The sequence below is a fragment of the Carassius auratus genome, chromosome 8 (genome assembly GCF_003368295.1).
Source record: "Carassius auratus strain Wakin chromosome 8, ASM336829v1, whole genome shotgun sequence".
NCBI lineage: Eukaryota > Metazoa > Chordata > Actinopteri > Cypriniformes > Cyprinidae > Carassius > Carassius auratus.
In genome coordinates this window covers 20,314,110-20,331,129 of record NC_039250.1, presented here as the reverse complement: position 1 = coordinate 20,331,129, position 17,020 = coordinate 20,314,110, and the positions used below count along the sequence as shown (strand labels likewise).

The following is a 17,020-nucleotide window of genomic DNA, read 5'->3' as shown; positions in this document are numbered from 1 at the left end:
ATAGATAGATAGATAGATAGATAGATAGATAGATAGATAGATAGATAGATAGATAGATAGATAGATAGATAGTGTGTGACTGTGTGTGTGTGTGTGTGTGTGTGTGCGTGTGTGCCTTTTTCAGGTGTCTAACCCTGTAACCTTGCATTGATAACAGCGGCATATCTTTGCATTCATGCTTGTAACACATCAGTCCTAAGATAATTCAGATATCAGTCTTGAGGCAGTCTTTGGCTTAACCTATCCAGTGCACCAAAGAAAGAATATGATGAACAGCTAAGAAAAAAACAAAAAACTTAATGCCAATTTATTTTCTAAATATTATTTTTATTTTGTAACATTTATTTATTTATTTATGTATTACTTTTAAACATTTTTTCACATTTATTACTATATATAGAGAGAGGTAATACTCTTGTGAGGAAAGTGAGATAGAAGGGATACAAATAGAGACAGAGAGTGAGAGAGGTTGCGCCAGGACTTGTTTACTGAAATCGCTGAATTAGTTATAAACACATTAATCTGGTTGAGCAGGATGGTGACATGCCAGAGAGAGAGAGAGAGATTTCCACATATTAACCAAAGAGGAGAAGAGGAGAGGAGAGGAGAGGAGAGGAGAGGAGAGGAGAGGAGAGGAGAGGAGAGGAGAGGAGAGGAGAGGAGAGGAGAGGAGAGGAGAGGAGAGGAGAGGAGAGGAGAGGAGAGGAGAGGAGAGGAGAGGAGGTCCAATCTAAAGCATCGGCATTCCCTCTATATGTGTCTGTCCTCCTCTCAGGAGACAGACAGTGATGCAGACAGTGAGGGGCCCAGTCTGGAGATGGGAACTTATTTTAGGCTGTGTGTTCCTACTGCCTAGTCAGATCCTGTGTGTGTGTGTGTGTGTGTGTGTGTGCTTGATGTAAATATTGGGCATCTTTTCTGCAGCAGCTAGTCTAAGGTCAGAAAGTAGCAGCGGACAGATAATGCTCGAATGGTGATGCGTCATGACATGTGACCCTTACTGCATGACTCAGACTCAGACGGGGAAACAGAAAGAGACACAGAGTCTCTCCTGCATCATTTCCTCATCTGTGGTTCCCAATGCTGAGCTGTATCCTGTCTGACACACACATACACACAGTCTTCCAAACTACTGAAACAACTGAAATCACTTAGTAGGAGTGAAACCATATACTGTCAATACTTACGACAAGCTGGTAATAAGTCAATAAATTCTATCTTGCCTGTTCATGTCACTGCATATGTGACTGAATGATACATAAGTGTATTTGGGTGAAAGAGTGAATGTACAATATGTGTGCACAGTAGCTGGAAAGAGATTTAGATTCAGAGAGTCACATCAGAGTCTCTGAATGTGAACAGATTCCATCGTCCTGTCAAAACATCCAAAAATACAAGACCATAAATTAGTGTAAAGTCTGAGACAGATGACAGCATGGTGTGGTCTCTCTCTCTCTCTCAACTCTCTTTCCAGTGGAGGTATATTTAGATGCTTTATTCTTATTGACCTTTACTTCATTATAGAGTAATGCTCATGAAAACATGCTGATTAATGTTAATTGTCACTTGCACTCCACTCATCCACTGCACTGGTCATCTCCTTCTTCGCCATTTCTATGGCAGCCAGTCAGATTTTAGATTACTCAGGTCAGAAGATCAAGGTGTTAAATGATTATCAAAAACATAAAAATTATGCAGATAATGGTGCGTTATTTCCTGATATATTAATTCAATACTGAACTCTCTGATGTTCTCATGACTATGAGTCTTGTGCTTTATCAGCATTAGTTTTAAAAGCTGTGCTGATGGGTTCATATTCCCACAGTGACAGAGTTTTTTTTTTTTTTTTTTTTCTGTACAGAACTATAAAACTTCAGCATTATAACTTTCAACATCAGCGGCTTCATATTGTCATACAATATAACAGAACAAGAACCAGATGGAATCTTTGAGCTGATTTTGTAAGAAAAATCTGTAAAATCTTTAGAATGACATATTTTCCCTCCTATAGAAAGGGTTCAAATAATGTTACTTTTAAATATTGTTAATTAAAAGTTCTTAATAATTAAACAGTTTTTGTTACAATTATTTTAATATCAATTAAACAGAGTAAAAAACGACATTCAGGGGGGGGGGGGCACAACGTTGAAACATTTTGTACCTTATTTATTCTTAAATGGTGCACACTGTATTAGTAACTTAAAGGTATATTAGTACTTATTCAAAGGGTTCCAAACCAGTGACAGTTTTGTACCTTTTTTTTTTCATATGTCCATAACATACACTTCATATACATACACTTTCACACAAGCTTAGATCAGAATTTACAACAATTTTCAGGAAATACAGAGACGTAAAGAATTAAAAGAACTTAAACAGATAGAAGAGGTTTTGTAATCAGGTAAGTGTTTCCCAGAGCCCCTTTCTAAAATAGACAGCGGTGGACTTCTGAGCAAGCCGGCAGGACGACACTCACAGTGTCCTCATTCCTGAAACAGTGCCAAACCTGACGACACTGAAGAGTTAAGACCTGTCACACAAACACAGGTACCGAAATAAACTGTGAGCTCATTCTCTCAGGTGTTCCTGTACCCCGTGGTCACCTTGAGTGTGTGTTCTGTTTATTATAGAGCAGTCAGAAAGAGAGGGACGCACACACACACACACACACAGTATGATTGTGAACTGACCTCATACATGGAGTTATGGCATTCTGCATGCAGCCAAACCTCAAATGTTCAGTATCACAGTAATGTGCTTGTTAATTTGTATTGCTCTAATTTACACACATACCGCTCGCAGAATATGCAAATTGTCAATATTAGATTTTTTTTGTACACCCCCTGCATTATAATGCATTATGTTGCTTGCTTTTGAACATCAGTAAATGTTTTCACCTTTTGAAATAGTTGAGTATGAGTCCCTCAGCTGACCCCAGTGTGAAAAGATGGAGCTCAAAATCATACAGTCACTGCTGGAAAGGAGTCAAATATGCAAAGGATGCTGGAAAAATCCTTTATCAGGTGTACTCAACCAGAAATCAGTTGATCAGACATATTGAATTATTTTATTTGAGTATAGTCCCTCAGTTTGAAAGATCCCAAGAGGCCTTGTTCTGTCCAATAATATGAAGTAAATTGCTTTAGTAAGAATGTATCTATAACTCAAATGACATGTTTCTGGATTGAAAATTACTGGAACATGCTGGCAAATTCCTCTTTTTTAACCATAGAATCACCATCTGAACTGACATGTTCTCCTCCACATTTAGTGGATAGGCCTCTCTGTTTCACAGACTATAAGCCATGGCAGCTTTAGATGGACAAAAGCGTCTAAGGGGCTAAAGTTTAAGTACAAAGGAAAATTTCAGGACAAGAAGATTAGCCTAATTTAGGATTTACAGCTAAACATTATAATTGTTCATTTAATCCCTGGTGGAAAGTGCAGTTAACTCTAATAGTTTCAATTCCAACAGGGATTTGGGCCTATTTCTGCATCAGTTCACCACTTTCAAGTGCTCAGTGAAAGAATTGCAGTCTTGGGTGTTACAGATGCCTCATCTGGAGCTTTAGCTGCTACTGTTGGCACAGTGTATTTGCTTTATTTTGTGTGCTTAAATTATAGGAGCAGTGCAGCTGCAGCCATTTAAATTTAGGATGCATACAACAGGTAAAACAGACTATTATGGTATTAGATCTTCTGCACATTGCATTAGGGAGTCAGTGTGATGTTTTGAAACTGGAATCTGTTTATACACAGCAGCACTCGTGCAAGCTCTAGAGCCTTATCTGTAAACACGAGCTTGTGTATTCAGACACGCGCATCTCTCCAGACGATAAATGACTCGGAACTGCGGCTGCAATCATGCTGCATGCTGGTGTGCATTAAAATATGTGATTGTAATAAGTGTTTTATTTTTAGATAGACTACAGCGATAATAATAGGGGGTTTCAACGATTAAAAAAAAATACATTTTAGAATTGGGTTGTCTCATAATACCCCCATCCCCCCTTGCCCATTTTTTTCCTTTTTTTTTCTTCTTCCCGTGTTTGTGAAATTGTGAGCGTGAACTCCACAGTAGTGTGTAAATGAGGATGCTGCTTGTCGTTCAACAGGTGAAAGGAATGTCTCCGCTGACCAGGGAACGGCGCGTATCCCGCGCGAGCTCAAGCTTCCCCTGGGCTCCGGTCTCTGAGAGCTCTGCCCAATAAGAGTGGAGAGACGGCGGGCTGTCAACATTCCTATCGCCCCTCTCACTCTCCCCCCGTCGCCCACCCCTTCGGTCTGCAGTTCGCACAGTTCATCGCCCCGGTTTATCTCGTGCAGTCTGCTATCAGCGCTCGCAGACTCCAATGGAAAAACGGAGAGGCGCGTGTTTCACGCTGACTGAATGCAAAACGTGGAGAGAAAAAGTGGAAAAGTTGGCACTCTTTCTGATCAAATTGCATCTCACCGAGACTTCATCTGTTCTCAAGAAGAGGTAAAAAAGAAAAGAAAGCGCTCTCTGAACCTGCCGTCTGGCTTGGATTATTTCTGCTGCGGTTGCCAGATCTCGGGGAATACTTTTATATGGCACACGCTAATATCCGGGCAGATACATGATATCCGTCCGTGCATCGTCCGCACGGAGCTCTACATTTGTCCAGCTATCAGCAATCCCAACTCCAGCAGGTCCCCGCATAGCTACCTAAACGGTCTTTACAACGGTTAACTACAATACTCAGCCGTGTTTTCTTATCACCGCCGGAGGACACGCTCAACTATGTTTGCCTGCGGTAAAGTTCTCGGGTCGCCCCGGATTCTCAACAGGTCCACTGCTGCTCCCGGAGGGTCAGGATTAAGACATACAAACAGAAAAGGCGCAGGCTCATCCTACGGTCCCCGTGCGTCCTCGCGGTTGTGTTGCGCGCTGCTGTTCCTCCTGCTCATCCTCACACCGCGCGTGGACTCCTCTTGGTGGTGAGTAGCGTCCAGCATCCCGCGCGCCGCCGGTGGCGCACATACGCGCGCAGAAGCCGGGCGTTTTTTTCTGCTCACGGTGACTGAGCTGCTGTCATTTGGGAGACTGAGCATTTGCAGATGTTTATTATTATGTACAATTATTTTAGTTTTTATGTAGTTCAGTGTTGGATAACAGCGGTTTGCGTTTAAGTGAGGTATGTAGTTTGTATTGTACTTTTTCTCCTAAAACACATGGAGGAGAGGTTAATGAAAACCAGAGGTTTAAAACCTTGGAGCAATAATATCTGCGTTTTAATGGTACTTTTAAAGTGTAGGGCTGGTTTCAGGGTGTTTGACATTTAAAGTAATTTCTGTCAGCGAAATATGTTGATGTTCGTCTCGCGCAGCAATGTCCCCCGCCCTAGCAGTTGGCCAATTTAAACATAAATACGTTTCAAAGAAAACTCTTTTTTAAATAATTTACTTATCATACATTAATAAGTGATGAACAAAAAATAGACTACTGAAATCTTGTCCCTGCGAATCCTGGCGGAAAGCGCGCGCCGCGGGCATCTGTTGCTATGGTTATCCTCTCAGGCGAACGCGACCTCTGTTTGCGAGCGTCTGTTTAGCGCGGGCTGAAAAAACTTGAAGTCTAACTTTTGTGGTTAATAAAACACTTTTTTTTGTTTGTTTGTTAAAACGCCGTTGAAATGAGAATACATAGTTTTGAGACCCCCAACCTTATGTTTTTATTTCCTTTGGGAGGTTCATACCTTAATGAACATACGCGTCGCGCTTGTTGGAGGAACGCAGCTTCACCGCTATCCCCACCAAGATATTGGCATGTAAAACGCAATTATTAGAAACACACAAATCGCGCGCTTCTGCCCCTCAGAAAGTCTCCTGAGGGATGGGGTTTTCCCCAGAGCTTGTGCTTATGTATAGTAACAGGTCCTGCACATCATTATATCAGAGTTATGTGACGGGTTTTCATGGTGTGCTTGAGGTGTCTGCCAGCCAATAACAGTGGATTAAATGAAATAACTGCAATATGTGTCAGGCCTCCGCGCGCGCACGCACACACACACACACACACGCACACACTTGGCTGGTGACTACAGTACAATGAGCCTCAACAATCATGTAGAAACCAACCACATGCCCATTGTTCACATATAAATGTAGTTGTTGAGTGGTTGGTTTTATGTAGGCCTATATATGTGCATGTGGTTGTGGGCATGATTAAGAAGAAAAAGTTGTGATGTTTTGCTTTTTATACCAAGTATAAAACATCCATTTGCTATAGCGATCTCTGTTAAATTTCATATTCATTATTGGACCCTAAACAACTGTATCAGGGGTTACAGTACTTACTAACAGCTCAGAAATCAGTTACATGTTAAGTTTGATGTACAAGAATCTGAGAAAGAAAGAATCCGGAGAAAAAAAATCCTTTGTCACTATTGTGGTGTAATAAGTCAGGCTGACATTCCCAATGTGAGGCACTCACCAGAGCCAGAGAAAAAGGGACCTTTCGCTCCTCTTTCTCTCTCTCTCTGATCTGTTCATCCATCACTTTAAGCAGACAGAGCAGGAATCCTCTTAAGCTACTGGGAGGCCTGTTAGCGTCACAAACTAGTGAACTTATTTCACAGATCTATCTATCTATCTATCTATCTATCTATCTATCTATCTATCTATCTATCTATCTATCTATCTATCTATCTATCTATCTATCTATCTGTCTGTCTGTCTGTCTGTCTGTCTGTCTGTCTGTCTGTCTGTCTGTCTGTCTGTCTGTCTGTCTGTCTATCTATCTATCTATCTATCTATCTATCTATATATCTGTCTGTCTGTCTGTCCGTCTATCTATCTATCTATCTATGACCTTCAAAGTCATAAACAAGTTCAACCTGTTTTGACAAACTTTGCCTTTCTATCATATGAATTTGTTTAATGTCTGAATTAATTTCTAAATAGTGCACGAGCTAGTTTTGTAATGGTCCAACCATACTGCAATCTGCATACATATAGATTGCAACAATATGACTTGTACATTTCAGTAATTCACAAATCATCCATCTAGAACAGCAGACCCCTGGAAACTTTACGACTCTGATTCAGATGAAAAGTATGAAAGATATAATACAATATGCTAATATTGATTTTGTTCTTGCATCAAAAGGGGCTGAGAATTGTTTTTCTAACTTTCTTTTCCTGTCTAAAGGAGAAAATGCGATTAGGCCAATATAAAAAAAAAGACAAAGATGGGGTGATCCAAAGAGATGGAGAGAAATAGGGAGGAGAGGAGTTTTTATCCACTGTTTGGGTAATAGAAGCTACAAATTACTACAGTCGTACATTCTTTACCCAGTGAAGCCTAACTGTACATACACAGACACGCAGTGTAAATGAGAGCAGATTTTACTGTGTTTTTACAGCATGTGGTTGTGGTCCTGTGGATAATGATTTACTGCTTCTGGTAAAGCCAACCTGCAAACCACCACAGTGTGTGCGACCAGCCTGGTGTGTGTGTGTGTGTGTGTGTGTGTGTGTGTGTGTGTGTGTGTGTGTGTGTGTGTGTGTGTGTGTGTGTGTGTGTGTGTGTGTGTGTGTGTGTGAGTAAGTGTTTCCAAACTCTATCGAACATAAAGCTCAGAGAGCGATAAAGCACTATAATCACAGTCAAATGAGGCAGCAGAATGGGAGGAACACAGTCATAATAAAAATGTTGATCAGCATTCACAAACAGTTTTTTCAAAAGGTAAAACCTTCATTTCTCATTAGAAATGCTGATTTTAGCAGAATAAAATATTTATTTAGAACTGAGTCCTTTTAATCTGACATGAGTGAGTGTGTGTTTGTGAGATGACTGAGATTAAAAAAAAAAAAAAAATCAAATAGTGTTGGATGGAAACAATCAGAATGGGAATAAAAGGTATACAGAAATAGAACACATCAGAATTAATTAAATTTCCTTCTGTTCTGATTAGCTGAATGGATTAAATAGAATCAAATATTAAATCATAGCAAACGATAGCGGAGCCAATATATATTATATAATATAAAACTAAAGTTTTGACCTCAGAATGCAAGGTTATCTAGGGCACTAAAACATATTCCAAATCTGTTGATGTTGCACTTTTTTATGCAATTGCCTTCAAATAAATCATAAATAATGGTTGGTTTGTGAATGTCTGTTTATGACAAATGTCAGTTTGCCAAACTTCCCTCTGAAATTCCGCTAATGAGTGGTACAATTCTGGGAATGATCAGACTCAATCATCAGATTCTTTGGCATCAGACAATGCGTAATCACTGAATGTTTACCGATTCAGCACTTTTGTAATGACATTTGCTCGCAGAGTACCAACTGCTGTGATTGATTGAAGCAATTCAGGTTTTAAGCGTCTGTATTTGTGTCTGTGTTTCAGGTACATTGGAGCCCTTGGTGCCCGTGTGATCTGCGACAACATTCCCGGACTCGTGAATAAACAGAGGCAGTTGTGTCAGAAGTATCCAGACATCATGCAATCGATTGGAGGCGGAGCTAAAGAGTGGATTCGAGAGTGCCAGCATCAATTCCGGCATCACCGCTGGAACTGCAGTGCCCTGGACAGAGACCATACCGTTTTTGGGAGAGTCATACAGCGCAGTGAGTGCTGGAAATGTGACAGTGTGTGTTTTGGAGGCAATAGCAGTCAAAGGAATAATTATGATTTTTTAAAAATATTTTTGGAAAAAGTGTTTTATGCTCAGAACAGCTTTGATTTATTTGTTAAAAAAATACAGAAAAAACAGCAATATTGCGAAATATTATTACAAATTAAAATAACTCCAGTCTTCAATGTCAAATAATCCTTGAGAAATCATTTTAATATACCGGTTTAGTGCTCAGCTTTTATTGGTGCTCAGTTATTTTTATTCTTATTATTAACAGTGTTTATGTATTTATATTTTTGCTGATTGTTAGGCTTTGTGAAAACCATAATACTATTTTTCAGGATCCTTTGATAAACAGAAAGTTCAATGAACAGCATATATTTGAGATTATTATAATTTAATATTTATAATATTTTGTAGCATTATAAATGTCTTTACTGACACTTTTGGTCAATTTAATTTGTCCTTGCTGAAAAAAAGTATTATATTATTTAATATACCCCAAAATTTTAAACAGTAATATATGATGTTTTCTACAAAAATATTAAGCAGCAAAAATATAAAAAAAATGATGATAATAAGAAATCTTTTTAAAACTAAAAACAAAAACAAAAATCTACATATTAGAATGTTTTTTGAGGAATCATGTGAAGCTGAAGACTGGAGTAATAACAGCTGAAAATTCAGTTTTGCCATCATGACAATAAATCACTTTCAATAAATCACAATCATTTTTATTATTTTATCTTTTTATATATTATTATTATATTTATCATATTATTGTAATATAATAATCATGTATAACACAATATTACTCTTTTAACTGTGTTTTGGATAGAAATAAAGACTTTCACAAAACCATAAAAAAATATATTTTTAAATATTTGCTTACAATTTTCGTCCAGTGTATGTGTGCATGTGTGTGTGCATTCCCCCAGTCAGAAACACATATTACATACAGAAAATACCTAGATCATTATACTATAATGTCACCACAGTATATCAGTATGGATTAGAATAGAATAATGATATTTTAAACAGTTATCCTCATTGCTGTTTATCACTGTGGTATATTAATGAAAGAACTCACAATCACACAAATCCCTGGCCAGGTGTGATAAACAGACAAAACCCCACAGGATCATTTAAATCAGTCTGAACCTGAAGTTTACTCAAGAAATCTGCACTGTAAATGTGCTTTCTGTTTGGCTTTCATACAGCGTTCCAAAGATCCCTGCGTGAAAATATCACCTCTCCAGAATTCTCTATGCCTCTTTACCACATAAACAGGCATCGTGGATGTAAATGTTTGGAGAGATGATTCTGGCAGCCAGACAGACTCTCGCAGCACTGTGCGTATTCAGTTTATGAAATGGAATTAGAATTGGAGCGGTTGCCAAGAGAGGATTCTCCTATAAACAGCAACTGTACTAATAAAAAAAATCTATTTTACTTCAGAGAATATCTATCTGTATGAATGATGGAGCGATTCAAACATAGATATCCTCCAGATGTCATTGCACTACATGAGCATGGATCATTGAAACACATTTTAGCTGCAACAGGAAACTGAAAACGACTTAAGAGTGGCGTGAGAAAGATAACAGTACGTGGAGATCTGGGCAGGGGATCTTAACATAAAAGTCTCCATTAAAACAATATTACAAACCTTTGGAAGTTATTTATATACACTGGAATATAGAACTTCTGTTTTTGTTGTTGTTGTTTTAATGCTAATGTACCCCACATTTAGCAGATATAGTTGTATTATGCATGTCTTCCATGTAATTAAAAAAATATTAGCTTAAAATAAAATCTAATAATGTGTCCTTTAATAATCTTTAATGCTGTATAATATTATTAATTTAATGTGATAATAAGTACACATTTTAATGCAATAGGAACATCTCACCCGCCACAAAAACGAAATGTAACTTTACAGTTCTAAAGCAAAAACAATACTGTGAAATACTTATTCTATTTTAAAATTATGTTCTACTTTAATTTATTATAAAGTAGGTTATTCCTGTGATTTCATGTTATAGTCAAGTTAATGCATCCTTTCAAATAGAAATAGGAGTGTTAGAATGTTTAATACAACTACATTCCATAATACAATAGTCAAGCACACATTTGGTTCAATCTGGATAATTCAGTCAGGCTAAAGAAATCAGTGTGAGTGACATAAGTCCAAACATGCTGGATGCTTAGAAATACCAGGTTCAGTTCACTATCAGACTGCTAGCCTTCAAACAATTTATCCTAGCAGAGAATGGCCCACCCTGGAGGGATTAGGCCTGTACTAATATTTAAACAAAACAATCACACTGAGGCCAGTCATGCCTCTAAGGGCAGGTCTCTAGCAGACAAATCAGAAGTGCTGTTTGAGATGATATTGAGAGCAAAGTGTGTAATAAAGTGTTTGTGAGTGTCTGATAAAGGACCTGCATGTGTTTGTTGTGGCTTCATGATTCTTGTCTTCACAGGCAGTCGTGAGGCGGCATTTGTATACGCAATCTCCTCAGCAGGAGTGGTTTTCGCCATTACCCGCGCCTGCAGTCAGGGGGAGCTAAAGACATGCAACTGTGACCCCCACAAGCGCGGCCGAGCCAGTGATGAACGAGGAGATTTTGACTGGGGTGGGTGCAGTGATAACATCAACTATGGGATCAAATTCGCCAAAGCCTTCGTAGATGCAAAAGAGCGAACTGTGAAAGACGCACGAGCACTCATGAACCTTCATAACAACCGCTGTGGGAGAATGGTAAGGTTATATACGTTTAAGATAATATAACTCTACCTGTGTGGTGGATAAACCTTATGAAATCTCCTATTGAATGAAACACACAGGTATTACAACTATTTTGATAATAATAATAATTCAATTTATTTATGGGCACCTTTCAAGACATTCAAGGACACTTTTCAAAAAAACTAATAAAATAAATGACAACAGCCAGTGCACAATAATACACAAAACAATATAAATAAGATTAAGCTAATAAAAAAAAGAAAAAAAAAAAACGTTTTAAGACACGATTTAAAAATTGAAAGTATTACATATATGAAGAGGAAAAGTATTCCAAAGACCCATAAAACCAAAAGCTCTACATCCCATAGTAGTCAAACATACAACTAATTTCACAGAACCAGAAGATCTGAGTGATCAGGTAGGTGAAATACACATGAAGAAGTTTGCGCAAATATGAAGGTGCCAGATTATGAAGAGCCTTATAAATGAAAAGTAAAACCTTAAATTTAATATGATGTTAACAGGAAGCCAATGTAGTTGCCTTAACACTGGAGAAATATGCTCAATCAATGGTGTTTGCGTAACTAATGCATGTACAAGAACAGCAGTGCTATTAGTAGAAAGGGATGATCGAAGACGATTTATATTTTGCAAATTATAAAATGCTGACTGAGAAATATTATTTACACTTGCCTCAGAAGAAAAAAGTACTGTCAAGGATGACACCCACACTTCTGAAAAGAAGGATAAATAACAGATTTTTCATTAGTCAGCATAAAGCTTTCACAATTTTGCAATTTTGATTTAGTATATATTAATACTATTTCAGTCTTCTAACTATTAACCATAAGAAAATTACATGTAAAATCCATGATATAATTTCAGATAAACAAAGCAAAAGACAAGAAGGTGGTAGAGTTGAATTAGGCTTTGAAGACATAAAGAGCTGGGTGTTGTCAGCATAACAAAGAAAATGTCCAAATTTATGGAAGATTTGTCTTAGTTGCAATAGATAATTAATAAACAAAAGTGGGCCTAAACCCGAGCCCTGAGGTGTACCACTAGTAATGTAAGAGATCTGTGATTTTAAACTTTTAATTTGAACAAGCTGAGTCTGACCCCCAAATGAGAGGATTACCAGTGATCCCAGTGGAAATCAACCTCTCCAACAAGATACTATGTGGAAAATAAATACTGACACATTGACGCTGTTCCTGTAAAATTCTGTTTACATTCTGCAGCAATTCTTGGCCACGTGGAATCTGTTTATATAATTACTACTAGAGATGTTGTTTTTTTTTGGTTTCTGTTTTATAGGCTGTAAAGCGGTTTATGAAGCTGGAGTGTAAATGCCACGGAGTCAGTGGGTCGTGTACTCTAAGAACTTGCTGGTTGGCAATGTCAGATTTCCGTAAAACAGGAGATTACCTTCGCAAGAAATACAACGGTGCCATCGAGGTCACCATGAACCAAGATGGGACAGGATTCACAGTAGCCAATAAAGACTTCAGGAAAGCCACAAAAAATGATCTGGTGTACTTCGAAAACTCACCGGATTATTGTGTCATGGACAAAGCTGCAGGTAAGAAAAAGAAAATGTACAAAAAACTTTTAATTAATTGTATTACTTTATTTTATTAGATTCATTATTCAAATTTATTAGAAATAATTATTTTATTTTTCATGTAATAATATGTAATATATTTTTATTTTTATTATTTATTCAGTTTGAATGATTTTTTTTTTTTTTTTTTTTTTTTTAAATTTGCTTCTGGTTATGGCTGTTCCACAAAGTATATATGCATTAATAAATGTTTTTCTTATATTTCTTAAAATCATGTAGTTTACTAAAACACAGACTCTGAATATTATGTTCAGGTTAAATAAATTGTCCAGTTGTTTAATAATTAGGGTTACAGAGTTTAGATTAAACTAAGCCTTAATGTTTTAAGAATATCAGTAGAGCAATAGCTTTCAAGCCATGTAACTCATTTAGTAATAATGCAGGTAGCACTAAACTATTCTGTGACTCATGTATTACTAATGACACAAATAGTTAACTCTGCTGCCCCTGACTCACTTAGTATTAACACAATTAATATCAAACTTGGGTTTCACATGGATTTCTCAGAATTAAGAGTTAGATCATACAAGACGTCAGAACGCATTACGTGCTCAGCCTATCTGATGAGTGAAAAGAATAAAGTATCAATTCCTTGGAATATCCTGTTTATTAGAAACTATAAAGTGTTTAACTTATCAAGACTAATAGGCTGAGTCACTTGTCACAGGCCTCAGAGGACCCTCATTTCACAAGATTCAGTCTAATGGTGGTAAGCCATGTTCATTTTTACATAAATCGAGAGTGTAGAGAAAGATAGGATTCAGTAGCTGAGGTAAATTGACTCTCACACCCGCCCTGCCCTGAACCCAAACAGAAACCTTAAGGGTAAAAAGGGCAACCGAGGCTTTGACAGGGTCAGAAAAGGTGGGATGGGATTTTTCTTGCTTTGTTAATCCTTAATGCTCTCACACACCTCTGCATGAATTATCTGTAATATCTGGATTATCCCATGTGCAGTTGGTCATTCTTAAGACATTCTTAAGACAGACCAGCAAACTAATAGTTTAGACAGCATGTGCCTTTTGGAAGCGTGTCATGTGACCTAGCTCATGCATCAATGTGATGGTTTGAGTGTGTGTTTGGGTCAGACAGACAGCTCACAGCTCAGTGATTTCAGAGGGTCAATGCGCTTACCCCCTGACCACCATCAGCACCACCACCCCAGTGGAATTTGCACCCCAAGGATACAACAGGCTCATTTTTCAAATCCTATTCTTTCAAAGCTGCCAGCACAGCTATCATTCTCTGGTTCTCATGGCCGCAGGGCATTCAGAGTTTTTTTTTTAAGAGAGAGACCATCACTGTCCACAGTGTGTTTACCCTTGCGAAACAACAACATACAGACCCACCAAACCACCAACCTGATTATGTATGGTCTTTCTTTCCTTGTTACTAAAAAAATAAAGATACTAACCTTTCAATGAACAGTTCTTAAAAGAAAAACAATTCTTAGTGGTAACAACATTTTAATACCTTTGGTTACACTTAATGTTAAAGTGTCCTTGTTACAGTGTAATTATAAATTTAAGGACTGGGTAGTATTAATTAACTAAATGTACTTACTATACGGTTAGAGATATGATTAGGCATTGTCTTATAGGGTTACTTACATGTAATTATGCATAATTAGTTGTTATTATAACAGTAAGTAGGCCTACATGTAATGTGTAACAAGGACACAGCAAAATACAGTGTTTTGTCACTGGGAAGAACCTTTTGTACAATGGAAGAATTCCATGAATGTTTAAGAAAGGTAAAAGGTGTGTGTTTCTTCATATGTATATCAAAGTTTATCTGTCGATTAAATTTGTAAAATGCTTTACCTGAAGCATGTATTTTATGGTAATTAACTGATCACAAGAAATATGCATTTACAAATTTGAATCTTTTTATTGATTTAATTCTTGTTAATAACCTTTCAATTGTGTTTTCTTGTAGTCAAAAAGATTGAAACCTGGTTATAAATACTAATATGCATAATAAAAACATACATGTGGAAATGTAAAACAGATACCCATACTTAATATATATATATATATATATATATATATATATATATATATATATATATATATATATATATATATATATATATATATATATATATATATATATATATATATTATATATATATATACAAATAAATTTCCCACTAAATATATCTCAGTAAAATTATATTAAAATTTTTAATGAATTTTATTTAATGCTTTAATAATTGGATGGTTGTTGTTAATACATTATAAAATATTTTATTGTAGGGGATACACAAAAAAATTAAATAAAATATGTCAAAACGTACTGTATTAATTTGAAGAATTTTTTACATGCATTTTGCATTAAAGGGATAAAGTCCCGGTAATGAGCTGTAATTTTTATTTTTATTTTACAGATTTATTTCGTACAGTCTATGTCAAGAGTCAACACTTGACGACCGATTACTAGCAAAACTAGTAATCATTTTCCTTCTTTGCATTCTAGGTTCATTGGGTACTGCTGGTCGGGTCTGTAACAGGACGTCCCGGGGGACCGACGGCTGCGAGGTCATGTGTTGTGGGCGGGGTTATGATACCACACGCATAAAACGCATCACCAAGTGCGAGTGTAAGTTTAAGTGGTGCTGTGCCGTCGAATGTAAAGACTGCGAGGAAGCCGTCGACATTCATACCTGCAAAGCGCCTAAACGTGCTGAATGGCTGGACCAGACCTGAGACACTCCCTCTTCCCCCCGTTCCTCAGGATTTTTTCCACGGCATTCTGGGATATGAAGTCCATCCCTTGCATTTTTTACCTTGCCCCCCAAATCCATTTTATTTGTTGCATGGCTTTATTTGAACTTATTTTGTGAAAGCACTACAACAGAAATCTACATTTCTCATGAGCGCCTTGCACACTTTGCCCAATATGGCAGATTTTTCTCTCTTTCTTTTTCTCTCTTTCTTTTTGTTTTGAATTGGTCAGAGGACGGTTAAGGTTTAAGATTCAAGAACAACCTGTGCTGTATCATGTTGTTGTATTTTTTTGTTTCGTTTTGATGTGAGAATTTTGTTCTGTGAGTGTTGTTTTGTGACAAAAGGTGTGCTGCTTTTAAAATAATATTTTAAACTGACTCTGAGCCTATCAGATATTATCATGGCTAATAGCTGAATATGTACATCACATGTTATTGAAAACACAACCGTGTGCTTAACATACATCACGTGCCCATACCGGACAGTATTTTACTATCAGTACTGAATATAACAGAATGAATGAGGCTGGTCAGAGGGGTTCAAGAGGACAAATGGATGACAGCTATGTGGGCTGCTCACTCCACATGGAGCCCTAACAGAGAGTTTCTCTGGAAGCTACAGAGGTAATATTAATAATATAAACGAGCATGCACTAAGGACATTAGCTAACAGTTGAGCGTTATTATTATAAAACTCATCATTGCCTGTGTAAACATGAAGAAAGGTGTTAACAGCTGTGAATGGTAGAGGTGTAAGCTCTCTTTAGCTCTCTTGTGCTGTGGTACTTGTTAACTGTGCAGAAGTTCATATAAAGACATTAAGTATGACATAAAGAGTCATTTTATTTTGCTTCTCTTCAACATGCTTTCCTGCCAGTTTGTTAAGCCAATTACCTTAGTCATGTGACTAATTGTTGTGGAACTTCAGGATGATGATGTCATGGCAGCACAAGTTCACTTTATTCTCTTTTCAAGTCTTCTAAAAGAATTGAGCACTGGTAAAATATCTACTTTACTATAGAGATATGTATCTCTACTGATCAACCGCTTGTGGCCAGGGAGATATTTAAGATATATGAAACTGTTTTCAACATGGATAATAATAAGAAATGCTTCTTGAGCACCACATCATTTTATCAGAAGGATTTCCGAGGGATCATGTCACACTAAAGAGAAGAAAAATGGCTGCTGTAAATTCAGCTCTGCCTCAATGGAGTAGTTCTAGTACTTCCGGAATGAAAATTCCCTGGTCATTTACTCACCCTGTCATCCATGATGTTCACATCTTTCTTTCTTCACTCATTAATAT

At 37.2% G+C, this 17,020-nt stretch overlaps 1 protein-coding gene across 2 annotated transcripts; it reads left to right on the top strand.

Annotated features, from left to right (window-relative positions):
* Window positions 1–3,232: 3,232 nt before the first annotated feature.
* On the top strand, window positions 3,233–16,598 carry LOC113107541 (protein Wnt-2b-A-like). 2 transcript variants are annotated; one of them, XM_026270136.1, is made up of 5 exons: window positions 3,233–4,480; window positions 8,379–8,599; window positions 11,094–11,371; window positions 12,677–12,941; window positions 15,462–16,598. In XM_026270136.1, exons 1-5 carry the CDS (start codon window positions 4,353–4,355, stop codon window positions 15,689–15,691), a joined length of 1,122 nt encoding a protein of 373 aa, XP_026125921.1. In that variant the 5' UTR covers window positions 3,233–4,352; the 3' UTR covers window positions 15,692–16,598. The 2 variants fall into 2 exon arrangements, with proteins under 2 accessions (XP_026125921.1, XP_026125920.1); XM_026270135.1 differs by having other exon boundaries at window positions 4,341–4,959.
* Window positions 16,599–17,020: the final 422 nt, after the last annotated feature.